The sequence below is a fragment of the Archocentrus centrarchus genome, chromosome 19 (genome assembly GCF_007364275.1).
Source record: "Archocentrus centrarchus isolate MPI-CPG fArcCen1 chromosome 19, fArcCen1, whole genome shotgun sequence".
Taxonomy (NCBI): Eukaryota; Metazoa; Chordata; class Actinopteri; order Cichliformes; family Cichlidae; genus Archocentrus; species Archocentrus centrarchus.
The window spans coordinates 18,420,127-18,445,088 of NC_044364.1; the positions used below are offsets into that span (position 1 = coordinate 18,420,127).

General features: G+C 40.6%; 1 protein-coding gene across 4 annotated transcripts in view; it reads right to left on the bottom strand.

The window, feature by feature from the left end:
* The window catches only part of LOC115798102 (KAT8 regulatory NSL complex subunit 1-like), a 44,919-nt gene extending 20,984 nt beyond the window's left edge, over nt 1-23,935 (bottom strand). For 3 of the 4 annotated variants that reach the window (XM_030754812.1, XM_030754811.1, XM_030754809.1), the window contains exons 1-2: nt 16,511-16,986; nt 11,817-13,290 (exon numbers count right to left, since the gene is read on the bottom strand). In XM_030754812.1, the coding sequence (XP_030610672.1) occupies nt 11,817-13,222 (1,406 nt within the window). In that variant the 5' untranslated portion in view covers nt 13,223-13,290; nt 16,511-16,986. Of the gene's footprint in view, nt 1-11,816; nt 13,291-16,510; nt 16,987-21,802; nt 21,881-23,876 lie in introns of those variants that run through there. The other variant, XM_030754810.1, reaches the window with a different exon arrangement.
* Between the last annotated feature and the right edge of the window lie 1,027 nt (nt 23,936-24,962).

Sequence of the window (24,962 nt, forward strand, 5' to 3'; positions counted from 1 at the left end):
ATGTCCACCCACACAGATGGTGATCAGCTGCTTTCTTTGACACTTTGATGCACAAACACACGTGAGTGCTAGTTTAAAGTGTAGGATTTATCTGACCCCCCACCCCACCCCCACATTTATGACCTGGGTCTAGGGCTGCAACTAAAGATTATTTTGGTAGCGAATAATCTGTCATTTTTGTTATCGATTAGTCGATTAGTCAACGATTATTTCAGTCTTAATTCACCTGTTCAAGCCTGCCCATCTGTTAACATCACCTTGTTCTCTTCTCACAATTAAAATAATGACTCATAAAAATACGAGTTTGAAACTAATGTATTTTTAACATTAATGTGACCATCACAATAAATATAAAATTAAAAATGCATATTAAAGTAAATGCAATTTTTATTTTTAAATGAAAATATAATGTGCAAATAAATAAAAATGGCCTCTTTCCAAAAGTTTAAATAAGGCTTCAAATTAAATCAAAAAAATTTTTTCGTCCAAAACACCTGAAAAGTTTACAGACGATTCAGTTCATACAGAGGTTTACTATTCAGGATGAACGCTGATATTAATATGAGGGAAAAAAAACAGGAGCCAATGTGGCTGCTCCTATTGTCCTTCACTCGTTAGCTAACATCACTGAAATGGCAGTGCTTAGCACACATTATCCGTGAGAGCTTGTTTCCCACAGGTAAACTAACAGAAACTTTACTGTACAAACATTAACAGGTATCTACGACGCACTAACGTAAACATCCAGAGCTGATGTCACAGCTCCAGGGTGCCGGCGATTTAAACGCTCAGCACTGAAGTGATGCTGCCGTGGAAGGAAAGCTCTGCTTTGCAGTTTGCATTCAGCTTTATTTTTTTTTCTGTCAAATGCTCCCACACCTTTGACAGTCTGTCTCCATTTTCTTTCATTTTCACCACCCCCCTCTCTGTTCCACTAGCCTTACGCTGTTCTGTTACTTTCTTCTTCGTTAGTATTGTTGTTGCTGGCAGGCAATGGAGGTAATACTGCCCCCATATCTTCCTGTAGTGTATTGCAATTACAAAATCACACAAAAAGCGGAACAAAATAGATGAATGGGTTTAAAAGTACGAAGCTTCGACGATGAAATTCCACGTCGACAAATTTTTGTAGTCGACTTCATCGATTACGTCGATGAATCATTGCAGCCCTACCTGGGTCCAAACTACAATATTGGACAGCATCAGAGCTACACACACCTTTCACAGGGTACCTCCCATAATCTGTAACTTTCTGTAATCCAGTGGTTCTCAAATCCAGGCCTCGTGGCCCAGTGTCCTGCAGGTTTTAGATATGTCCCTGATCCAACACACCTGAATCAAATGGCTGAATTACCTCCTCAGTTCCCCAGAGTCCTCCTAAAGACTTCTATATCTGACTCAGGTGTGTTGAAGCAGAGACACATCTAAAACCTGCAGGACACTGGGCCACGAGGCCTGGATTTGAGAACCACTGCTGTAATCCTATGATCTGACATCTGCTCCAAACGCGCACCCTGATTGGCCAGCTGTGTGTGTAGGTCAGAAAGTAGCTGGGTCATTGTACTTTCTCTTTCATGTGAATAGCTAAATGCAGCACTATCACTATCTCACAAGAGAGAGACAGTTTGAAAATGTGCACCCACACCCATTCAAACTTAGAGCAATGACTGCCTCTTACCTCCACCTTCCTATGAGGCACTTTGGAGTGAATATAAACACTTAATATTCAACAGGGTTGCGGTTTTGCAAATGCAAGCAACAAAAAAAAAACCTTCCTACCACAACAGTTCAGGTTAGGTGTGTCATCTGGCTTTGCAAAGTCTGAAGTCATTAAATGTGCTGCTGTTCCTGGTGTGGTGATGCCAGCATTACTGCTGAGATCACAATTATTTAATATTCTAACATGGGATGTGTCAAACCATTGCATTAAAACACCCCTCCAACTGTTTCCCTCTCTCTAAATATGAAGTAGTACATTCTGAAAATATGTACCTGGTCCATAAGCCCAAGTGAAATATTTCCCTCAAACTACTTCCTTAAAAATTTGCCAGACCAGACAGAAAAACAAGTGCAATAAAAATAAATAAATCAGTTTTTCCTCATTCCTTCAGTCTAACAGATCAGACGGAAAAGTACAAAACCTACACGAGTAATTTTTTTTTTTAGCTGAACAACAATTCATATTATGACTCAAACAACCTGTGCAGGTGTACAAATACTTTTAGCTAAAATCACCACAAACTAACTTTATTAAAAAAATTCCAATAGCTTTGGACCTCACTGTGTTTGGCACTGATGTAACACAATTACTCAAAGATGGCAAAACTGTGAATTTGTGTTTTTAATAAAGAGGATTACCTTAAACTCTAATTAGAATTCACAGGTTAATTTACCCAAAAAAGAAAACACTTTTCTTTATTAAATGTCCAAAAGTGAAAGGGAAATGCAGACTTCTGACAAATCAGGTAAACCTCTTGCCAAAACCAACTGAGCTTACATGTGTAGCAACCTTTAAAAAAAAAAAAAAATAGGCCCACTTTTAGCAAAGAAAAATCCTGAAATGCAAATGGGACGCCTAATGGGAATTATTTTGGACTTCTATGGAGGGACAAACATAAAAAACGGATGTGCTGAGTGGAAAATCCTTTAACTCTGACATGTTGTAATGTCCATTATGGTTTTCAATGATTTTTTATGCAAAAAGACAATTGTTTTCATCATCAATTGGAGCATCAAGTATTTGCCTCAAGCCTTCAGAAGCAGTAAATTGTGCTTCTCTTGATCTGTTGGCCACATTGTAGAAACAGATTGACAAATTCAAGGTATTGAACATTTTTATGATTAAAAATCTCAAAATGGATCATACAGCTGGGGTTAAAAAAAAAAAAAAAGTCATGTCAGACTGTTCAGTTGTTTGGTTAATGGATGGTTTATTTAATATGAACACTTTCAAAATGAACTTCTTCACACTAACAAATGTGTCGTTCGGCTTTGCTGGGCTGTTCCACCTGAGAATAAATTAGGGGTAGGGGTGTGTGATATATAACGTCTACGATAATATTGTAATTGCCATGATAACGATGTGCAAGCTGTCGTTATCAAGTATGCTAATGACTGGGGGGGGGGGGGGGGGGGCAACAATCAAAACCCTCGGCTCCACGCGTTCACTACTTTATACTTTAGTATAGGCTGCTGCGCGTGCGCATTGAGAGTGCCCATACTGCGTGTTAGCATAGCTGCCTAAACAACACACCTAAAGCTGGAAAAGCGTGAACACACCGCGCCAGGGGAAGAAATTCAGACATCGCCAGCCTCGCAGTCTACTGCCTTAGAATTAATTCCAAGGCAAGGAGGTGGTTTGGATTTGAAAAGACTGACACTGCTCAAAAGACAGCCGTTTGCAGACTTTGTAAGAAAGCGGATAGCTCGACAACGAAGCTGTTCCATCATCCAGTATGAGGAATATGAAAAGTTTCGGGAACCCGCCGTCCAAGACGAACTTAAATCAGCTAAGGTGCCTGGCAAAACACACACACAGGAAACTTTATTATCGCACACCCCTAATTGGGGGGGGTACCCGGTATATTAAGCTTAAAGTCAACATTACATCATGCTGAGTCTTCAAGTCGAGCTACACTGAGCTCGATACTGAAAACTCTGAACATAACGTGCAGCAGATTATGTTCAGAATTTTGGTTTAAAATAGTCTTAAAAGACCACATTTCACTGTGCATTTTAATTTTCAGTATGCTGCAAGTGTGATCTAGACTCTCTGTAGAAGGAATGTGTTTTATATAAGCAACCTGTTGAGCCATACCTGACTAATGATACAGAAGGAAGCCGTGCAGTACAGGTATGAGTCGCGCGGTCACAAGAATTTGCATGAACATGTTTTCACGCTGGGACTCATCTGCTGCCAAGTCTGTGTTACACTGCAGGAACTGAACAAGGATTACTAAGTTCTTAAGTCTATTTATCACCAAGAACATTAAATCAGTCAAATTAATTTCACTTTGATCTGTCCACAAACTTAAGTGATTTTCACATCTCTGTCATTACCCTGTGGGACAGAATCAAGTTTAAAGTTTCAGAACTCCAATGTGCACATCAGAAAAAGCGCATCGCTGAGTGGTAATGTAAATATTTTATTTAACTTGTGAAATCACAAGATTAATGCTTTCCTGCAGCAATACTCTTGAGGCTCTAATGTTGCACTTTTATTTTTATATTCTTCCTAGAGCTTTTCACACATTTCTCTGATAATGACTGGACTGGTGGAACTGAACTAATTGATTTAAATGCAAAAGAAGAGTGAATTGATGCATCAAATGAACTCTTTTTTTCTACGTACACTCAAAGCCTGAAGCAGAAACTCCGAGATAACACAGAAAGCTGATAACCACCATGTCAATATCCGTTATTTCTGACTGGGGCTTTTGGTTTGGTCATAACAGTTAGCTATTGCAAATAAAGCCTGGCTATGTTGAACCTGCACTGTAGTACAAATCTGAACCCTCCAAAAAAGGTTAAAGGAGTGCTGAAGTCCCAGCTTTCTTTGACAAATGTAGTTTAGGTTGGTTATCTAACCTAGAATGAATCGGTTCAGGTATCCTACAGCTCAAAACAGACTAGATTTAAGACTTTTTAAATGGTACTCAGAATGTTTTGGGCTCTGCCATTCATCTTTGCAGGATATTAAACAGGAGAGCTAATTATTTAAAAAAAATAAATAAATAAATAAAATAATGCTACCAATTAGTAAAAGATTTTACATTTCAACATCAGAAAAAGCCTAAAAACGGGCAAAAAGAAAACAAAACAAAACCATAATCCCAAATCAAAACACAAACTAAACTAAGAAGTCCCAAAACTTCCACTCTCCATACACTCATATTCATACCTTGAAACATGACCTCCTCATACCTCTTTACAAATATGCTTCACAAACCAGTCAGCCATCATTCACCCTCTGTAACAAGAACCTGGTGAAATCTAAACAAGCAGCTGTCATTAAATTTCTTTGTCCTCCAAAGTGAAGGGTTTTCAAATCCATTAAAAAATAAAGAGCTGAAAATTGACCTAACATTGAAATTATTTTCTTCAGATTTAACTGACGTGCCAGGGGTGAGCCAGCAGCCGGTGAGGCTCATCTTTTCACAGGAAGAAAACTGAACGAGGCACACCGAGGCAGGGTGTGGGGCAGGAGAAACTAGAGAGGGCAAATTCAGCCGGAGAGCTGCAGCGGAAGCAGCAGCAAGTCATTACATAAAAGAGGAGGGTTATGTAACGACTGTGTGTTCGTGTTCAGGAACTCGGGTCGAGCTAAACACATCCAGATGTGTCAGAGCAGGACAGGAACGTATACAGGCGCTCCCGTATGTACGTAAATACACAGGCATGGAGGAATGAGGAGGGGGAAAACGTAGCTGAGCCGCTGAGACTGCAGAGTAATGCTGAGCCATGAGCATGAAAGGCACGCTGTGGTCCCAGCCAACCTAGTTACCCTGATTTCAGGAGCAGCAGCAGGGCAGGCAGACATGCATTTGAACCGTCCTGCTGCATTAGGATCATATGAGCAACATGTACTCCATCATCCAGGCACAGTCTGGTCAACAGAAGCAGACAAAGCCTGCAAACCTGGGTGCAAAAATCAGACATTTTCATTGCTCTGTCTACAAGGCATTATGTAAGAGCTGAGATTTCCTGATGAGCGTTTATTGTTGCCTCAGAAACAAGAAAAAAAAAAAATGTGCCCACTCATTTCTCAACACAGTGTAACAGTCCTACTGTAATGCATCCAAGTAATTCTACAGATAGTTTATAAAGGAGAAGTGCCCCCCCCCCCCCAAAATCCTCAGATACAGGAAACCACGTCTATAGTAAAGACAGGGATGATAGGATTAGCTTTAAGTAATGCAACGCATCCAAATAGGTTATTTTACACAATGCTGTCAACTCAGCTGACATTAAATAATTGAGGTGCTGCTAGCTTGAAGAAGACATTACATTGTGAGTGTAGTGTTGAGTGGTGCAGAGCTGTAAGCCAGTAATTGGTAACTGAGACAAAGTGCCAGTTGTGAAAATGTGGCTTCATGGTTATATGTACACACACACACACACACACACACACACACACACACACACACACACACACACACACACACACACACACACACACACACACACACACACACACACACACACACACACACACACACACACCTTATTTCCTGGAAGACAAACATGCTCACAGAAGGAGCTAAGGTATCAGCTCCACAGGGCTGGGAACTGGGAACAAGTTTGAATGAACAACTACACAATGACAGGGTTCTTCCTGTATTACAGAAGTTTTACAGAAGAGGTTAGGGCTGGGCGATATATCTAGTTAAGAAATATTGATATACTTTCATATGCGATATAAGATGAGACAATATCGTTTATATCGATATAGTCTATATTGCATTAAAATCATACTTGTAGATATACCAGTTCACCTTTCCTTTCTCCCAATTTGTCTCTGTACAACTTCACATTGCCCCGCCTCTCTTTCTCCCCGCTTCACCTGTAAATCATGCAGGAAGCAACAGCATGGCAGTGTTGCCAAATTAGAGGCTTTGTCACTAGATTTAGCAGCTTTTCAGACACCCCTAGCAACTTTTTTCCCCAAAAAGCGACTAGCGACAAATTTAGCAACTTTTTCCGGTGACATCGGCGATTTTTGGAAACCTGGAATCCTCCGCTGTCACCGTGTTTTGTGTACATACAGCTACCATACTGCATCCTTTCGTATGCTTTGGCATTGCCCAGACCCCCAAGAGTACCTGACTGCAGGCAAGAGGACACTGCCATACCACAATTCCATAGCGGAAGTTGGTTTGTACCGTTAAGTCACGTGACCTTAATAGTGGAAGTGGGTCTTTTTCATGTGTCCGTGATGCAGCCGGTGGATACGCAGACACCACATTGAGCGGGTGAGCCCGTTGCTGTGATACGTCAGCGCATAAGTCTATGGATTTATTGAGATGGCTAGAACCCTGCAGACTGAAGGACAGAATTTTGTTCAGTCTGTTTACGTATTTTGTTATTTGCACAGAGTACTAGATGCACAGGAGTACACACAGCAGAAAGCACTTTGGTGACGCCAACTTCACTGGAGACTGACTTTTCAAAGAATATGTCAGCCTTTTGCTATTTTTGCTCTGTATCTTTTCCGTTTACATTTTAATAGCACAGCTGTGAGTGTTTTGTTATGGAGGAAAAAACTATGTATATGTATGTGTTTGTATGTATTTAGTTATATAAATACATACATACATACATACACACACTTCCTTCATGTGGTTTTATTTTATTCACATTTAACTGTGGCCAAAACACAGCAGGAAAATGCACAGTTGTCTTAACTGAGGTAACTTGTTGCCTTTGCAATACGCAAACCAATTATGTCTACATCTGTAGTCACCCCCCCCCGAAGTTATAGTAAGAAAATACTCAAATACTAAAACATATCAGAGTAGCTTGACAAGTGCTGTAAGCATGTTAGCATACAGAGTTTTAACAGATCAATGCTAGTTGGTCGGGATGTGATCTGTCTTATTTTCCCTCTCGCCTGTGTGCTTAGCTAATGGTGGGTAGCTGCGTAACATCTTAGAACCTGCAGCTAACTGTCACTGTACTTTAATAAAACACAAATATTTAGTGTAAATCTATTAGTATGTGTGGTGCTGACTAGCAATCTGTAACAGCATCCAGAGTGCAGTTACAGCTGCTCATTTTCTAAATTCAAATAAAGAGAGTTACTTCTGTTACAGCAGCAGCTAACAGCTATCATGTAACAGGTTTTGTATGCAATTAAAATATAGTTTAACCAACTAAAATTTTTAATGGTGCGAGCAGCAACGCTTAATCATGCACTCCTGTGGTTTGTGTACACACAAAAGCACAGCAAAAGGGCAAACCAGAATTTCACAGAACACTTGTACTCTCTGGTACCAATTCATTTTTGATATTGTAAGGTATGGTATGAGACCTCAACTCCATCCCCTCATCTGACTTAACTCAGTCCAACAGTCTCGCGCCCTCTGGTTCCAACACTCTTCTGAAGTGGCAGCTGTCTGACGCCTCTTCAGCTACCTTGACATCATGTTGGCATTAACCAACCCAGCAGATGATGCATGAGGGTAGACCCTGTTGATACCCCTTGCCCAACTGAAGCCACAGAACAGGCAGCTTTTGTGCTGATATAAAAATTAAGAATTCATCAATTTACTGTATGTCACAATGATAACATATGGTTGTCACAAGATCTTGTGGCACACGTGCCTGTCTAGAGGCACATTATTTGGGAACCACAGGTATGAGTATTTACACCCCACATTAAAAAGACAGGACTGCCTTTTCTTTAGTTCAATTAGTCCATATTTATTTTTCTATAATCTGTTTCTGTTCAATAATCATGATTTCAATATTCCTTAAAATCTGTATTTTTTTCTATAATTGAGCAGACATAATCAGAGCTCAAATGGGATAATTTTGCAGGCAATTCAGGCTAGGAGCACTCTCTTAACTAGTTAAGAGAGTATTACCTTAACAGGTTATGGTAATACTCATGAGTGGAAAATGACACTTGTTTGCACAGACGTGCCAGCCCAAAGTTTGCTTCAGAAGGGTAAGCATCTATAGTCAAAGATTAATCAGTTTTTTTCTGAGCAAAACACTTACAGTTATACACAAATAAGCCTAAATATACCATTTACCATACAGATTAAAATCCAGTATTTCACAGCATTTTACTAAGGAAAAAAAAACTGGAAAAATTGTAAATGCATTTACAGACACCTGCTTGAATTCACCAATGATCTAGTGCTTGTTAAGAGTGACTAAGGCTGCAAGAAGCTGTTGCTGCTCCACAATAAAACCCTTGTGATGGCTGGAAAACTTTCAAGGTAAAGCAGCAACAAGATGCGTCATGTTGGCTAAAACAGAAGATTAACTGAAGCAGACGAAGAAAAGATGAAGCTGCCACTGGGAATTTTGCCTGATTATTAGATGGTGATTAGTCCCTTTAGAAAAAGAAATCACTGATGAGTGTAATAACCTCGGTGAGTCATTTACTTAATGTTTAATGTGCTAACCGAGCCTAAAACTTTAACCTGAATAATACCTTGACGTACTTCAGGGGCTTCTGATCACAATTACTTTGGGAAATTAAAGAAATGCCTACTTGATAAAATGCTGAGTTAGAGCTAACAGAAGGGGTTAAATCCATCCACCAATTCGCCTTGATGGCCTCTAATTAACGCAACCTTTACACAGTTTCCTCCCCCTGGCATTTTCACTGACAAGATGCAACTAGCTGCTAGTAACTTTACAAATAATAAAGCCATCTAAAATGTCACCACTTCCCATTTCTATCACCATGACCGGCATGACCACCTAACGAACCTTACCCACTACTGAACAGAAAGCAGCCTGAATGAAAATACCCTGTTGTAGTATTTTTAAGAACCCAACTCTGGGAACCCCCTACAGACATGACAGCTTTCACTTTCATCATAAACAACTATTTTAACAAGTGTGAGGCATATGCATACTGCTCCCTTTAAAAACAGAATTACCCATCTGATTATGCAATTTATTCATTTATTTTTAAAAATCTGTATTTCATTCTCAGTATAGACACTGAACATCGAAGGGATTATGTCAAGATTAAAATATCAAGAAACTATATTAAATGGCCAAAAACCTACCATTTGTTTTACTAATGATGTGAACAAGAAATCAATTTGTGATGAAGTACAACCAAATCAGCAAACATCACGTTACAGTCAGGCTTTTATTTAAGTGTGAATGAAGTCAGACTTTGATTTTCCACAAAGAATTAATTTCACACAACTTTACTTTACTACAAAGTTTAACAGTAACTAAAAAGAAAAAAACCAATAATGGTCTGCCCAGATTTCTCTCACTGTTCACCCTTATGGTTATTACTACTACTATATTCAGGTATTATATTCCAACTTCTTACACTGTTTTTTTTTTTTTTTTTTTTTTTAGCATATCTTATTTATATTCTGCCTTAATTTGACTTGCTTTCCCCTTTATTTTATTTCCACTGAATTTCCATTTCATTTATTTACATTTTTATTTTTTGTTTTATTTTTCTGACATTCTACTGTATTATTTATTTGATGAGTTCCTTTTTATAATAAACTATTTTAATTTAGGGCAGCACGGTGGTTAGCACTGTTGCCTCACAGCTATAAGGTCCTGGGTTTGAATCCACCTTGGCCTGAACCTTTCTGTGTGGAGTTTGCATGTTCTCTTCCGTGTTTGCGTGGATTTTCTTCGGGTACTCTAGTTTCCTCCCACAGTCCAAAGACATGCAGTTAGTGGGTTAGGTTAATTGGTGATTCTAAATTGCGTGTGAATGTGAGTGTGAATGGTTGTCTGTCTCTCTCTGTTAGCCCTGCAACAGGCTGGCGACCTGTACAGGATGTACCCTGCCTTTTGCCCTATGATAGCTGAGATAGGCTCCAGCCCCCTGTGACCCTGAACAGGATGGATGGATATTTTAATCTAAGATATTCTGTTAAAGCTTGTATTTCTGGCTGCAGTAACACAAAAAACTCAACTTTTTAAGGGTATAATAAAGTAAATCTTATGATTTTAATTATGAGAAAAAGATTCTATACTAGTTCTGGCTATAAGACAGTATTTATGTTTTAACTTAAATGTGTTATGAATAAACATTGAAATCCATTTTTTTTAAATGTGTATAATGGGAACTTACTAACAAACATGTATAGTTCCTGTCTGTTTACCTAAACATGTTCATATTTATGATTCAATCAACATACTGTTGCCCTTCAATGATCTCCACATAAATGTTCAAAACTTAACTCTTCAGTCATGCATGCAAAAAAACACAGGCTTCCTGTTAGGTTATGGAGTTATTTAGGTCAAAGTTCTAAAGTCAACACTGGGAAGGATAATAAAAATCAGTGATCTTAACTGCTTTGTTAATAATCTACCCAATCCTCAACAGGCCAGTAAGTCCATTAACGCTGCCAAAACCACCTGCTGTACCATTTTCCCCCTTTCCCAGCTGTAACGACACAGAAATGCATCCTCTGATGTGAACTTCCCACGGAATACATCCACCCCACCCCCACCCCATCCTGAGGGAAACCTGACGTCATAACAGGCAGCATGTAAAAATATTAAACTCACACCTTTTACAAAACCACCACCACCACCTCACCACCCCTGCAGCTCTACGTTCCTACTAGGTTTCAGTTTTAAACCGAAACAGTGAGGGGCTCTGTGGGTGCTCGCTGTATTCACTCTGAAGATAAATACAACGCTCGATTTCAGCTCAGGCCCTCTCAGGAGGAAGAGAGTCCATTCGAGCCAGTTTGTTCTCTACAGGATACCACCCACACAACTACACATGCTCTCTCGCTCGGGGAATCATATCCCTTACCCCGTCCTTGGAGTTTGACCCAACCTCTACTAAGGCAGACTAGGTGGTTATAATTGTCATTAGCACCTGCTATACCAGTGTAAGAAACTGCAGAGCCCTTTAAATACAGGGACTGAACAGCTCCCAGGACCATGAAATAAAGGAGTAATGTGCCTTTACCAGAAGAGTACAGCCAACTTTTAAATGAATCCTTCTGCAGAGCTTCATTATAAAACCTTTTCCAACATAAAACCTACTTTCAGTGTTCATCTTGAGCCATTGTTGGGCTTTGTCCAGCTGTGCACATGTGTACATACTCCCTGACAGCCTGATGTCTCAAAGGGTGACTTACATTTTGACATGCCGCTGCTCAATGTCCACTCTGGACAGCTCCTCCTCCTCCAGGTCAGAGTCCCCTCCAGAGCTACTCTCTGTTACGTCAGAGTCAAAGGCGCTTTCTGCCGAATGAAGGTTGGCCGAGCCGCTCAAATACAACCTCTCCAGCTCCAAGGGCATCGAGCCACTTTTCAGGAAACGACTCAGGCTGTCCCTGTTGTTTGATGATGAGTGGCGTCCGGTCCTCCATGAAGCCGTGGGCGTTGCCGCCTCTGATTTCCGGTTGCTGCCTAGTAGCCGGCTTAAGGCCGTGTCCAAGAAGCCTCCCAGCTGCTGCTGGATGTGCCGCTCCACCTGCTTTGCCTGTACCACCTGAAGACGTTTGCGCAGGCGTCGCAGCCGGCTCTCGATCTCGGCCTGGCGGCTGCTGTTGATAAGAGTGCGTTCTCTGACGTGAGTGTCAAGGCTGTCTGAGGAGGAACCGCAGGGTAGGGGAGGCTGAGGTGCAGGCGTACATGGCGGCGAGCCCTGCTGACTGCTGCCTGGTCTCTCTCCATCAGAACCCTGAAGCTGACTCACAGGGGTATGTGGATCAGCATCCTCCAAATTCACCTGTTCAGCAGGATTAGGGTTGTCATTGGTAAAGGGAGAAAGCGTGGCGGACTGAAGCACTGGCGGTTCAAGGTTTTGCCCATCTATGTTTTGAGAATCCTCGGAGGAATGCCTCTGTTTGAGAGTTCCTTTCATGGGGATGTGCCCTTTTAAGGTTGCCGTCAAGGTCTCGGAGTCAAAGGGCAGGTTCTGGGTCTGAGAGTCTGTGGTGGCGGGAGGCTTGTCGCCATTCACCGCAACTACACAGCCAGAGCTGGACATGTTGGCCAGCTTCTTGGCCAGGCCGTTGACGGGCGCCATGGGCTGGCCGCTTCCGTTGGTGCTGCCGCTCATGAGACTTTTGAGCTGGCCGCCTGAGAGTTCAATTGCCTGCCTCTTCCTGAGGAGGAAGTCTCCACTGCCGTTGAGCAGGGAGCTGGGCAGTATTCTGTGGTTTTTCAGCACAGACTGTTTGATGAGGACTCCTTGCAGCTTGATTGACTCCTTAGTTGAAGGGACAGGTGTCACATCAGAGCAGAGATAAGAAGCCACCAGTGGCTGGAGTTTGCCCAAGGCGGAAGCCTGGGACACAGAGTCGGACTGGGACTGTGGCTGCTGCTGTTCCTGGTTGCCGCCGCAAAAGTCGAGGGGGCACTCTTCGGAGGTGGCCTTGCACTTGGCGGGGCCGCTGCTGTGGATGAGGATGTTGCTGGCGTTACCGTTGTTCTCTGCACTGGCTGGTGAGAGACTTGAGGATGGGGCAGCCAGTTTGAAGCGGATGTGGTGAGCTTCGGCTGGGGCGTCGGTGAGAGCGGGCGCCATCGCAGCCATGCAGTGCAGAGGGACGGGCACCGCGGCCTGCTCCACACCACCCGCTTACTGCCCCACCTGAGGACAGCCTGCAGGGACAAATAAACACAAAAAGACAACAAAGTCAGGGAATCATCTAATTAACAAAAAACATCCATCACCAATTCTGCTCCCATTTCCTATGAGGGAGCTGGGTGGTATATTTTCACATCAGCACTTAAGAGGTAACAATAACCTTAAAAAATTATGTGCATCACTACAGGCTGTAAAACATACAGACACTACCTATGCTCATTTTAAAGTGAAACCAGCAGCTCCACAAAAGTGTTTTTCTATTCATCCACTCAAAATTACTCAGCAGGGACCATAACACCTGTTTTAAGAAATATCAGAAACCATGTAAGATGTTCAATATTTAACTCACTGATCGTGTTTTTCAATCAAGTGGACACACAAATATGCTTTATTCAAAGTACTGCCTGCACAGTTACATTTTTGGTCCCCATCAATATTAAATTATTATTAATATTATTTTGAAGAGGAGATACTAGAAGCTGCTGTGACCCAAATGTAAACAAGGGTACCAACTGATTAAAAAGCTCAAAATTACAATATCTCATGTAGAAAATATTTTTCAGTTTTATTATGTGACAATATTGTGCAGCTACTGAAGACTTACAAAGTTAGATTAGTTAAACTTAAGTGTTAAGCAATTATTTAACTTATTTTTACTGGGGAAAAAAAAAAAAATCAGGGAAAAATACCACCAAGGCTACATTTGTGGTTACATTTGACTTTTGCTGTGTCACTACTACACTAATGCTGCTGCTGGCACCTTGTTTCAAATTAGGAAGCGTCTCGTCAATGACAGTAACTCATTGGGGGAAAAAAGGGGAAAAAAAAAAAAAAAAAAAAAAAAAGGATGGAACATGCCCTTCATTCACTTACAAATGCTGCCTTCAACATCAGGCAGCATTTGTAAGATAGCCAGAAATACCAGGAGAATGTACAGGATTTTTTTTGTGCTTTTCTTTCTTTTTTTTGTTTTCATCAAATAAGCAACATACCAATCTTGCTGATGTTGGCAGCCCCCCCCCCCAAGAGACCCATCATAAGCCAGGAAAAAAAAGAGCATATTGTCACATGTACTTCAAAAGAAAATAAATTTTAAAAAAATCTCCATAATAACGGTTTACCATGACCAGGAAAAAACGTGAACGCCGGCTGTGCCTATATAGAACAAAACATTGAACTGAAATACTCGCTATACAGGTTCTGTAACACTTTACAGTGAGTGGAAAATTACTAACCACCACTCCAAAAAAAAGTAGCTTATCTTAAATCTTTTTCAAACTACTTTCAATGTAAATGCACTAATTCTAATGCAAAATCCATTATACTGGCTTAGAATACAAAAGCACATGTTCGTGTCTAGTTAAAGGCCTTATCAACTGAACTGGTGACTCACTGACACAGTGATGACCTATGAGTTGTTGCTAAAATGATCATAGTAAAGAAAACATGAACAAAATGTGAACAGCAGGAATATCTAAGACGGTCAAAAGTGTTTCCAGTCTCTGAAAATTCAATTGCTTCTCTCCAGAAACATCCTTTGGCTGCCACTGTAATCACCAATAATTTGTCAACAGAGGGACCCGCGACATCTGGAAAGTACAAAGAAATGAAAATACACACACTGACCTTGGGGCTAGGGATGCTAACGACACAGTTGGAATAAACAGCAGACATCTGAGCTAAATCCCAGGCCAATAAGTTATTATTCCCACTCCACCCATGCCTGTGTGAACAAGCCTTCATTGTCTTTAACTTAACAAGGTCCTCTTTAAAGAATACGCTGTGGAAGGCGTCTTTTTATGAGAGGGGAGAAAAGAAAAGCCAGTGCAAATTGCCCCCAACCCCACTGCCCTACATGTCCCCTGGTAAGTCAGTATGCGGTAGGGTTTCTTACAGTAAGTAGGTAGATTTAGGCCCCAGCATTATCCCAAAGCACATGATGTCATCCTGACTGGGCTCCTGTTTAATTTTCAACTGAAACTATTAAAGCTTTCCTAAATCGTCACTCAATTATAACTATCAGGAAATTACTCAAACGTAAAACACACACCTACAGCGTCCTTAAGGTTATGTACTGCTTGTATGTCTGTTAAACTTTTAAATAAAAAGCCTCCCTTCTCACAATTCAGGAGATAAAACGCGAGCTGCACGTCCGCTGTAGCGTCTGCAGAGCGAGATGAATGGAGGCGGCTCTCAGTATTTTCACCGCAGTTTCTAGTCGGCGCGCACTACGCCATGTTGGTATTTCCGAAGCAGATTATGCAATGCAATTCATCCACCTTAAAAAAAAAAAAGAAAAGAAAAGAAAAAAAACGCCCATTCCGCTTTAAACACGCTGCTACACACAGAGGACAGGATAGGGGGGTAATTTAAATAACCAACCCTATCAACCCAATGCACCATTAGTATTCCTGTGGAGATGCGACAAAAATAATGTCCACATCTAACGTTTAGCCAAGCATAACGCAATCACCAAAATGTCTTCCTGGTGTTTACAAAAGCGTTTTGAGAGTGAACAGCTATAATACTCTATTCATACCCTTGAAGCCACACAAGTGCGGAGTGCGTGTAGCATTGAGACGTGCCTGTAGATCTTAAAAAAATATATGTGAGCAGCGGATCACGCAGCAGGGAAACTCGGCAGATAAATATCTTCTCCGCGGAGCCTGTCACTTCAGACACACTGCGTGCAAATTAACGCTGCTGATGCAAGAAACACAACCTGCTCGCAAGCTTAGCCTCCAGCTGCAGCGGAGGGCTGCCCATCCGCGACACATTACATCTCTTATTTTGAAGCCCTCTCTTTAATATCTCAGCCGTAAACTTTGAGCTAACCCAGTTAGGGACGTAAACATTTCCAGTCTGCGTACCCTACGCGCACCGCCCGGGCTGATAGTTTGAAGCGCATAAACGCCCAACAGTGACATGTATTATAGGGGTATAAATAACGAATAGGTGCATTAGCATGAGAATTAATCCTAGCTTCTTGTTAGCATCTGGCCACCCTCACAACTTATTTTAAAAAGCTTTACGAGTCCAATGCAGAGCGCAGACACGGTTTGCATTGTAATTAGACCAACAGGAACAAATACAACACAACCCTGTTTTTTTTACATTTAAATCTACAGCGGCCCTCTTTCAGTACGCCTCACAAATGTGTCAAAAGCGGAGAAGTTGGGGGTAGACCCAGCCAAGTCTAGCTAGCTCGCTAACAAAGAAAAAGGAGGAACCTACCACGTGACGAGGTTGCACTATCCGAGGGAATTTCGGCAACAATCCCCTGCAGTTTCTGATGGAAAAAAATCCAAGGGTGCTAACACGCGCGCACACACACAAAATGGGGCGCTTTGACTCGATCACTCAGCCATTAATTAATATCCAAAAATAATACATGCAATCAGAGAGCGGAGGAAAAGGGCCCGGGTCCACAGCGCAGAGCCGCTCGGGTTCGTTCCGGATACAGCAATGGGCGAATCAACGAGCTACACCTTGCTCGCCAGCTAGCCTCGCCGAATATAAGGGCAAGGCCGCGAAACCGTCCTTTCTACCCCAAATTACTTCCAACGTAGGCGATTTCGCAGCAATCCTTTACCGAAAAGTCCGATTCCCGGTGAGGAAGAGGTAATCCTGATGGCAGTTCGCCGCGAGCCGTTTTCTCTCGTTTTAGGGAGAGACGCTTAGAAAATGGCGGCTAGCTCCTCTCCCTCGGATTTGAGTCTGACAAACATAGAAGTGCTGCGCGCGCGCGCGCGTGTGTGTGCTGAGTGCGGGTAGGCGGGAGACGTTTCTCATACTCACCACTAGGGTAAAGGGCAGATAAGAAACGACACAAAAGCTCAGGAGAAGGTACCACAGGAGGGCATTGTCTTTCAAAAAGATTGCAGCAAAGCCACCTTTATTTCTTCGCTGTACTGGCGCCGCCACTGCCGCTTAAACTGGAAACATCGCCCCTCCTGTTCCAACCACACGCTCACAAAACACCCCTACGCTACACAGGCCACCTGTACGCTAAATACGTACACGGAACATAAACAATAATTCACAGAAACACGAATTCCAGCCTTTATCTGCTCCTCTAAGCAGCTATTTTTGGGAGAGTTTGTGTAAACTGAGCCTGTGCCTCTTGTCACTTTTAGCAGGAACAGGATCGCCCACAAACACTACAACAAGCTCCATGAGGAGGCGCAGCCCGCGGCCACACGAAGGCGCTCTCCTCCACAGTGCTGCATGCTGTGCAAAAACAGCACCAAGCAGGTCAAAACATGCACAAATGAACCCAAAATTACATGGCAATCTACTCAAACACATTACTCTTGTATATGTTCATGTCTAGTGTGTCCAACGGTGTCAAATGTTAATGGTGGCCACATGAAGGAGTTCTCCAACACGGTGTGGCATGTAAATTAAAGCCTCATACTGTGCAAAAGCAGCGCAAACTAGGTCCAAACGCACAAATGAAACCAAAACTACAAGCGAAAAGCAACATGCTTATGGGTCAGCAAGAAATAAAGCTTCTAAAGAGGTGTTTTAAATATCTTTTTAAAATGTAACTTTTTTACTGTATTTTGATCTTCAAAGCCCCAAAGTTGGAACAAATAGTCATAAAAATAAATATATTTTCCTAGTATTTATTTTAAGTGGTCTACAGAGCCTAAAAGATCATTCTTGTTATTTTGTGGTCGTCTTATAATAATTTATGATCACTCCTTTCTAGTGGCCAGATTTATTTTTAGCATTCCATTTGAGCAATTTTTGATTAACTATGGAGCCACAAAACATATGTAATCCTTATAATAAAGCCTGTTAAGTATCAATTAGCCTCTAAACAACTTCATTTGTATAGCCATTTTTAAAATACTGTAAATAACTCAGATTTACTACATGTGCTGCTCTGCAGGCAGCTATTTAGGATTATTTGGTACTTGAAGTTTGCCTTTTTGTTTACAATATCCTTGTTTTTGTTGCATTAATAAAATTATAAAACTATTGTTATTACCAGCAAAGCACAACATCTGCAAAGGAAAAATCCTATTAGTATGTTTGGGCCTACTTTGAAACAGTTACTATAATATACTGAGTCCTAGCTGTGTTTGTTCAAATGAATCAAGTGAACAGTAACCTGCTATTATAATAGCAGCCTAACAGCTTTAAAACAGTTAAAGTCTTTTTTTTTTTTTTTAAGTTCAGTTTTAATTTAATTTTGACTAATGTCCAGCTGCAGATCAAGCATTTTCCCCCCAATTTCTAATTTTCTAATATATTAATATTTTAAATATAGCCTATGGCTGTGAAACGGATAAACAGCACTGATGCTCACATGTTTTTATAATTGTCTGGATATATGAACCACTTTAGGTGCTGAAGAAACGTTTCAGTCCTTGTATTTTGAGCATGTGGAAGTGCCTGGCTCAGTGAGGGTCTCAGGATCATTATACTCAGTTACTGTAGAAAAGAAAAGCTGATTCTAGGGGATCGGGCCAGATCTTTTTTACATTTGACTGATTCCAAATGGAATGACGATTGTACCGATGGGTGACAAATTAAAGGAAAAATTGAAATCCCTGACCTTGGTAATGAGGACGGTTCTTTGCTAACACAGATACGGTTATCATCTTAATCTGGTATTTACATGTAAACACAAGGTAAACCCAGCCTCAGTGTTTAGTCTCGGTGCAACGCTTTCATTTTAAGTTCAAATGCTATCAACTCTTTTTAAGGACTCTAATTTGGCCTTTGGAGGGCAGCTATGATTTGCCCCCATATAGCAAAGATAAATAATAAAATAAAATACCTACATCCACCAAAGAGGTTCTGGAAAACCACCAGGACTCTGATTTTTAAGAAGTTTCTTGCAAGAGGTTTCATTAACTCAAGCTTTAAATACAATTTTGTTTCTCAAATTGTCATAAATAACATAAAGACTCTTTGCCTTGACTCCATGTGCATCAGTATTTTATGCTTGAATAAATTAATTTTTCTTTGGGGAGGATGTGAATCACTGTCAGGAAAACCCACCATATTGGAGTGCACCATACATAACCATATTTTTCATGTTGTACACCATCACAAACTGCAGCCTGACAGTTACACCAACGCCAAAACAAACACTGGGCAGGGTCGAGTGTCTTTTTTTCCTTGCAAATCTCTTTTATAATTTAAGAGTTGAAGCCACAATTTATTCTAAGTATACTTAAAACAAGTAACTGTACAAGGAATTTACATTAAAAATGGCCACAGTTAGGATTTAACCTGGTAAGTACCTGATCAAATAACTAATTTTAATTGCTTCTTCTTAATCTCATTTTGTACCTTATATATTTCCTTTTTATTATTATTTTTATTTTAAGAGAAGCAGCAGCACCCGGCTAACATGAAGACTAGCCTGTCTGCAGTGATGCTGATTAACATTCATATCAGTGGAAAAAGAAAGCTAAACAGCTTTCTAAACCTTTAAAGGTTTTATTCAATCACTTACTTATGTCCCTAAACTGTATTTAGGTCACACACGCTGCCCTGTGACATCATTTAGCTACATGTATGCACTGGCTGATAAACTCAAACATCATGCAGCATAAAATTAATAAGTCAACATTTTTTTTTTACCATATTAAAGTCTTTTTTAGCAATTCTGTGACACAGTGAAAATATGAACCTTCTCATTTTCTTCAGATTTCATTGTTCTTTCCACTCTGTAATTATGAGTCCTCTTAATAAATAAAGCCTGATGTTCCAATGTGATGTTGGTGGACTTCAGGTTACATCAGCCACACATTTAATTGAAAAATGAATCTATCTGCCCTCTGTGATTAACTAAAAAAACAAAGCCTAATATTGGATTAAAAGTTCTTGTTCCAACTCTATTTTTGTTTTGGGGTTTTTTTTTGCTGAGGAAGCCTACGTTTCTGCAGCTACTTGCCAATTACTACCCGGCCATGCTGTGATTCGAGTGGCTCTTGCTTGTCCGGTTTATCTCCTTTGACATTTAAATAAACAACTTTTTAATAACATCCTGTGCACTAGCAGATATTTCTGCACACTGACAGTCATTTTCCCACACTAAGAGACAAATTCAATGTAGATCTCTACTGAGAAGTGTTTTAATCTAGAGTTGGGTTCAATCCATGTCTGGGAAACTGAGCTTAGATGTTTACAAAGAACAGTTTCATCCTCTCCTGTCTCACTGTCACTTAAGGCCAGTAATAATGAAAATGGGAACAAATGTGAATGCAGACGATTCTGGTCTCCTGATGCTTGTTAAGTAATAAAAATTAATGCATCTCACTTACTTCTAAGATGTGTTGCGTGGCCTCTGAGCATGATCAGACTACCAGAGATGTCATGCATTACAAACACGTCATTATCAATGTGTGTGTAAATGAGAGGGAGGAAGAGAGCGACTGTTCTGAAAATTAAACCAAATTACCCAGAAGGAAACGATGGCGCATTAGTGCTGACAGACGGATATTTTTATGGGGAAAGAAAACTGAATTATAATGTTTAAAGTGGTGCATTTAGATCCGAAACATCAACTATTCTTTAAGATTATAAAGTTGTAAGAAGAAGAAAAAAAAAAAAAAAATCCAGAAATTTAGAAAAAAAAACCTTGGAAAATGTGTATTTTTGATTTTTTTTTTAAACATTACTTAAAAATATATATAATAGAAGAAAATGAAATCCTTAATTTTCCTGACAAATTCTCAAAAAGAGTAAAGAAGTTTATGAAAAAATGCTTGATCTGACCTCGTAGACTGAAGCAGTGCGTTTACCTCCACTCAGCTCAAATTCATGAAATAAAATCAGTTTGTTTTAAACTCTGAGAATTTCTGCATTTTTGTCTTCTTGCAAATTGGTGACTTTATTATTTGATTTAAAGTGTCTGAAGTGTTTGTAGTTTTTAAGAACATTAAACTTTTACAAAAACAACTTTTTTAGTGATCTAATCTTATCCCTGGTTAGGAACTACAGCTTTCCCATTTTAATCTCTGAGAGTTTCTGCATTTTTCTTGCAAATTTCTAACTTCATAATCTCACACAGTAATCAATTTCTCTTGTAATTTTGATCATTTCTCATTAATTTACCACATGAACCATGAAAAGGCTGCTTTTCTTCCTCTGAATATTACCCCTCTCCCTTTCTTGTTGCTTTGTTTTAACCTAAAATGACCCCGGCGGAACTTTGTGGGACGAAAACTACAAACACTCAAGCAGCCGATCCGTGACCACTCTAAGTGGCAAATCATCATCCATCTATCTTCTGCTCCTGCTCCAGATCACAGCTGGTGCAAAGATGTCTAAACTTCCTTGTGCTCCTCCTGGGTGCTCCTTGCAGACTCCAAGGTATTCCCACACTTCCAGCGATATGTAATCCAACCCAAATGACTGAAATGCATCCACAGGGATGTGTCCAGTGTATCCTAATCAGATGCATGTCATATGGCTCCTCATTGTCTGATGTGGCCTTTTCTCCAAAGCCATTGGACAAGTGCGGCTTTGTAATAAAAATAAACAAATATATAAAAATTCTACCTTTGACTCCATTGTCGACGAACTCCATTCAGTAATCCAAGGAATCATTATTCCGGTTTCTACACGTGAAAATGACACCTAAAATAAAAACATCAACAACAAAGATTAACATTGGTTGAATTTTATTTAAACATTCAGAGAACAAATGTAACCTTTATGGCATATTAGGAAAAAATAAGGGGCTGGGTGAGGGGTGATAACCAACTGGTGACCGGCCGGTCAGCCTCACGTACGTTTACGAGGCCGTCTGTTTCATGCTGGTGCAACATGAGCACAGTAGATCAGCCGAACACATGCTAACACATCGGTAAATCACCCCCACCCAAATGAACACTGACATTGGTTTAGTTCTATAAATCTGTTGCAACTGCTTTTGGTAGGAGCCATTTATTTTCACTTGATCCTCTAACTTCTTGCAGCTTAGGGGAAATTGTAATGTTTAATAATTAAATTTATAATGAAAATATTTTGCATTGGGTTGCATTATAGAAGCTACTTTCAGCTGCTCCTTTATTCACCAGGGGGCGCCACAGCGCCTAATATTCAATTTGACAGGTTTTTAAGCAGGATGCCCTTCCTGATGCTATGCAGAAAGAAACACCTGGGCTACACTTAGGGAAAGAAAAATCTGAAATTTGACAGGAAAGCTGCAAATAGAGAAAAGTGATGGCAAATTTACGAGAAAAAATAAAATGTAGCAAAAAAACCCCCACTACATTTCCTTAAAAAAATAAAATAAAATTGTAAAAACAACCCCCCCCCCCCGGCAATATATGAAAAAAAAAAAAACTTGGGAATTTAAGAGTCAAAAATAGGAAATTCGTGAAAAGAAAGATGGTAAATCTATAAAAACCTATGAGTTCACAAGAAAAAAGTTGGCAAATGGACGACCGGGGTGTGGAGAAAGCCCCCACGCTCTGGTGAACAGTTCCGATAGCGCAACAATACCTCAGCCCGGTGCAAAGCCGGGTATCAAAAACTGGCTAGAAGCCTGCAAATGTACGACCAAAAAAAGGCACATTAACGAGGAAAAAAATGCCAAATTAAAGAGGAAAAAGTGGCAAAAGAGAGAAATGACAATTTTATAAGCACTAATTTGCAAATTTGAGGTAACTTAAGACGAAAAAATAGCTAATTTAAGAGAAAAAAATAATGGCGACTATATGAAAAAAAAAAAAATAATGCCAAGATGCCCCTGTATGAGAACGAGGTGGATGAGCACACATGATGCGAGTGTGGAACAGACGCTCCGCCCGCAGCCCGCTGCACGTAGACCCGCTGCGGTCTAATCAAACTCCGTTTGCAGCTCGTTGTCGGCCTTTAGAGGTGCTGCTGGTGTCCTAAAACTGGGAGTTCAAATGTCTGAATTTTCTTCCAACTAAATATTTAAAAGTGACGCAAAGTCGCTTCTTGACTAAAAGTAAACACAATTTCTCCTGTTTTTCTCGTTAATCTCGAAAATTAAGCGTTTTTCCCTGAATTTTACGCCCTTCGCCCACCGTTTTTTTTTGTAACCTATCTGGCCCTAGCAAGCCGTCTTAGGCACGGTCTACCCAGCCGTTTATTTATATATTTACTTATTTATTTATTTATTTGGACGTCCTGCTGGCACGCTAATGCTAGCTCAAGCTAACCTCCACTAATTTTATCATCGCAAATTTTTATAATGAAAAAGTTTTAAATGTCGCATAATGGCAGCACAGAGGTGTAGAAATTTAAACGCAAGTTTACTAAAGCGTCTTGTTCACTGAAGGCAGTGTGGAGGAATGCACCAGCGGAGATTTCTGCCCTAATCAAGCAGGAGTTTCTCCAGTTGCGGAGCTAACAGGCTAATGTTTGGGACTCCCTGATAGCAGCCAGCTGAGCTAGCAGGCGATGCTAATGCTCGCTAGCTTGCTTGCTTCCCGATCTCGCTCCGACTTCTCAATGACTGCTGCACGTTTAGCAGAAAAGTGCACTTAAAAACTCCGCCAGCTCAAGCCAAACACCCGGGGCTTTAACGGAATGGGTGCTTTTCTCCTGCCAAGCAGTGTTCATTTATTTTAACAAAAAAACAAGACAAAATCTTACTTACCTGCTTGTCCTGTTACTAACCGTTTACGACTCCATAACACCAGCCTCCCTGCGCCGCTATTGGTCAAGACTCCAGTTTGAGGCTTTCTATTGGCTCCCGCAGATGTCAGTCTTTGCAAATGCCCGTACAGCGGAAATGTGGACGAAAGTTCATAGCATGAAACTTCATCATCCCAAAATATATTGTTTTATTTGAAAATATTTCACGTCTTACCCGTTATTTATAAAGCACATCTTTAACTGCGCCAGCACATGCGTGTTCTCACTTAAAGTAACCACACTGTCTCCTATTTTAATGCTTTGTTTTGGGACTAGTGCTTAGAAATGAGCCACTGGTTTTCATTACACAATAAAAAGCCACAAACATAAAGCTAATGGCAGCACATGAGTTTGTTTACTATATTCAGCTGCATCGTATTTCTAAGCAGATAAGAGCTGGCGGGATGGGATTTCACCGGTGAAAAGCACAATAGCAGGCAAATCCTCCACAAGAATGGAGATTCAGCTGAAGCTGCTGCTGCTTATTTGCAGGCATCCGAGAGAAAATATAAATCAGTGAGGCAGGATTGTGCTGGCTGCATGAATATCCGGGGGTTAGCACTGCAGAGGGACAAACGGTGGGGTTGTGTCAGTAATGCTGAAGTCTGACCTTTCTCAGGTACGTGCAGGGGGTGGTGGTGAGGGGGTGATGGAAATAACTGGGGAGCAGAGGCCTGGCTGAGAGTGAAGCCTTTTCAACATTTTTAGAGCAGGGGTGTCAAACTCCTCTGAGCACACCAGCCACATGCAGCCCAGTTTGATCTCAAGTGGGCTAGACCATTAAAACCACAGCAAAAATTCCTCTTTCTTCAAGGGTAAACGAGCAAATTTTGAAAGCATTCACCTGGGCTGGGGTCAGGATTTCAAAAAGCTGAAACCATAGGCCAGAGCAAAGGATGCCTCCTACCCCACACCATTAAAAACAAACACAAAAGGTTTTTTTTTAATTAAATCTTTATTAGAAACAAGTTAATGAATAAAAATACATCCAAGTGACTCCACGTTCATTGAGTCTACCGTCATTACATGTACATTACACTTTGCAAAT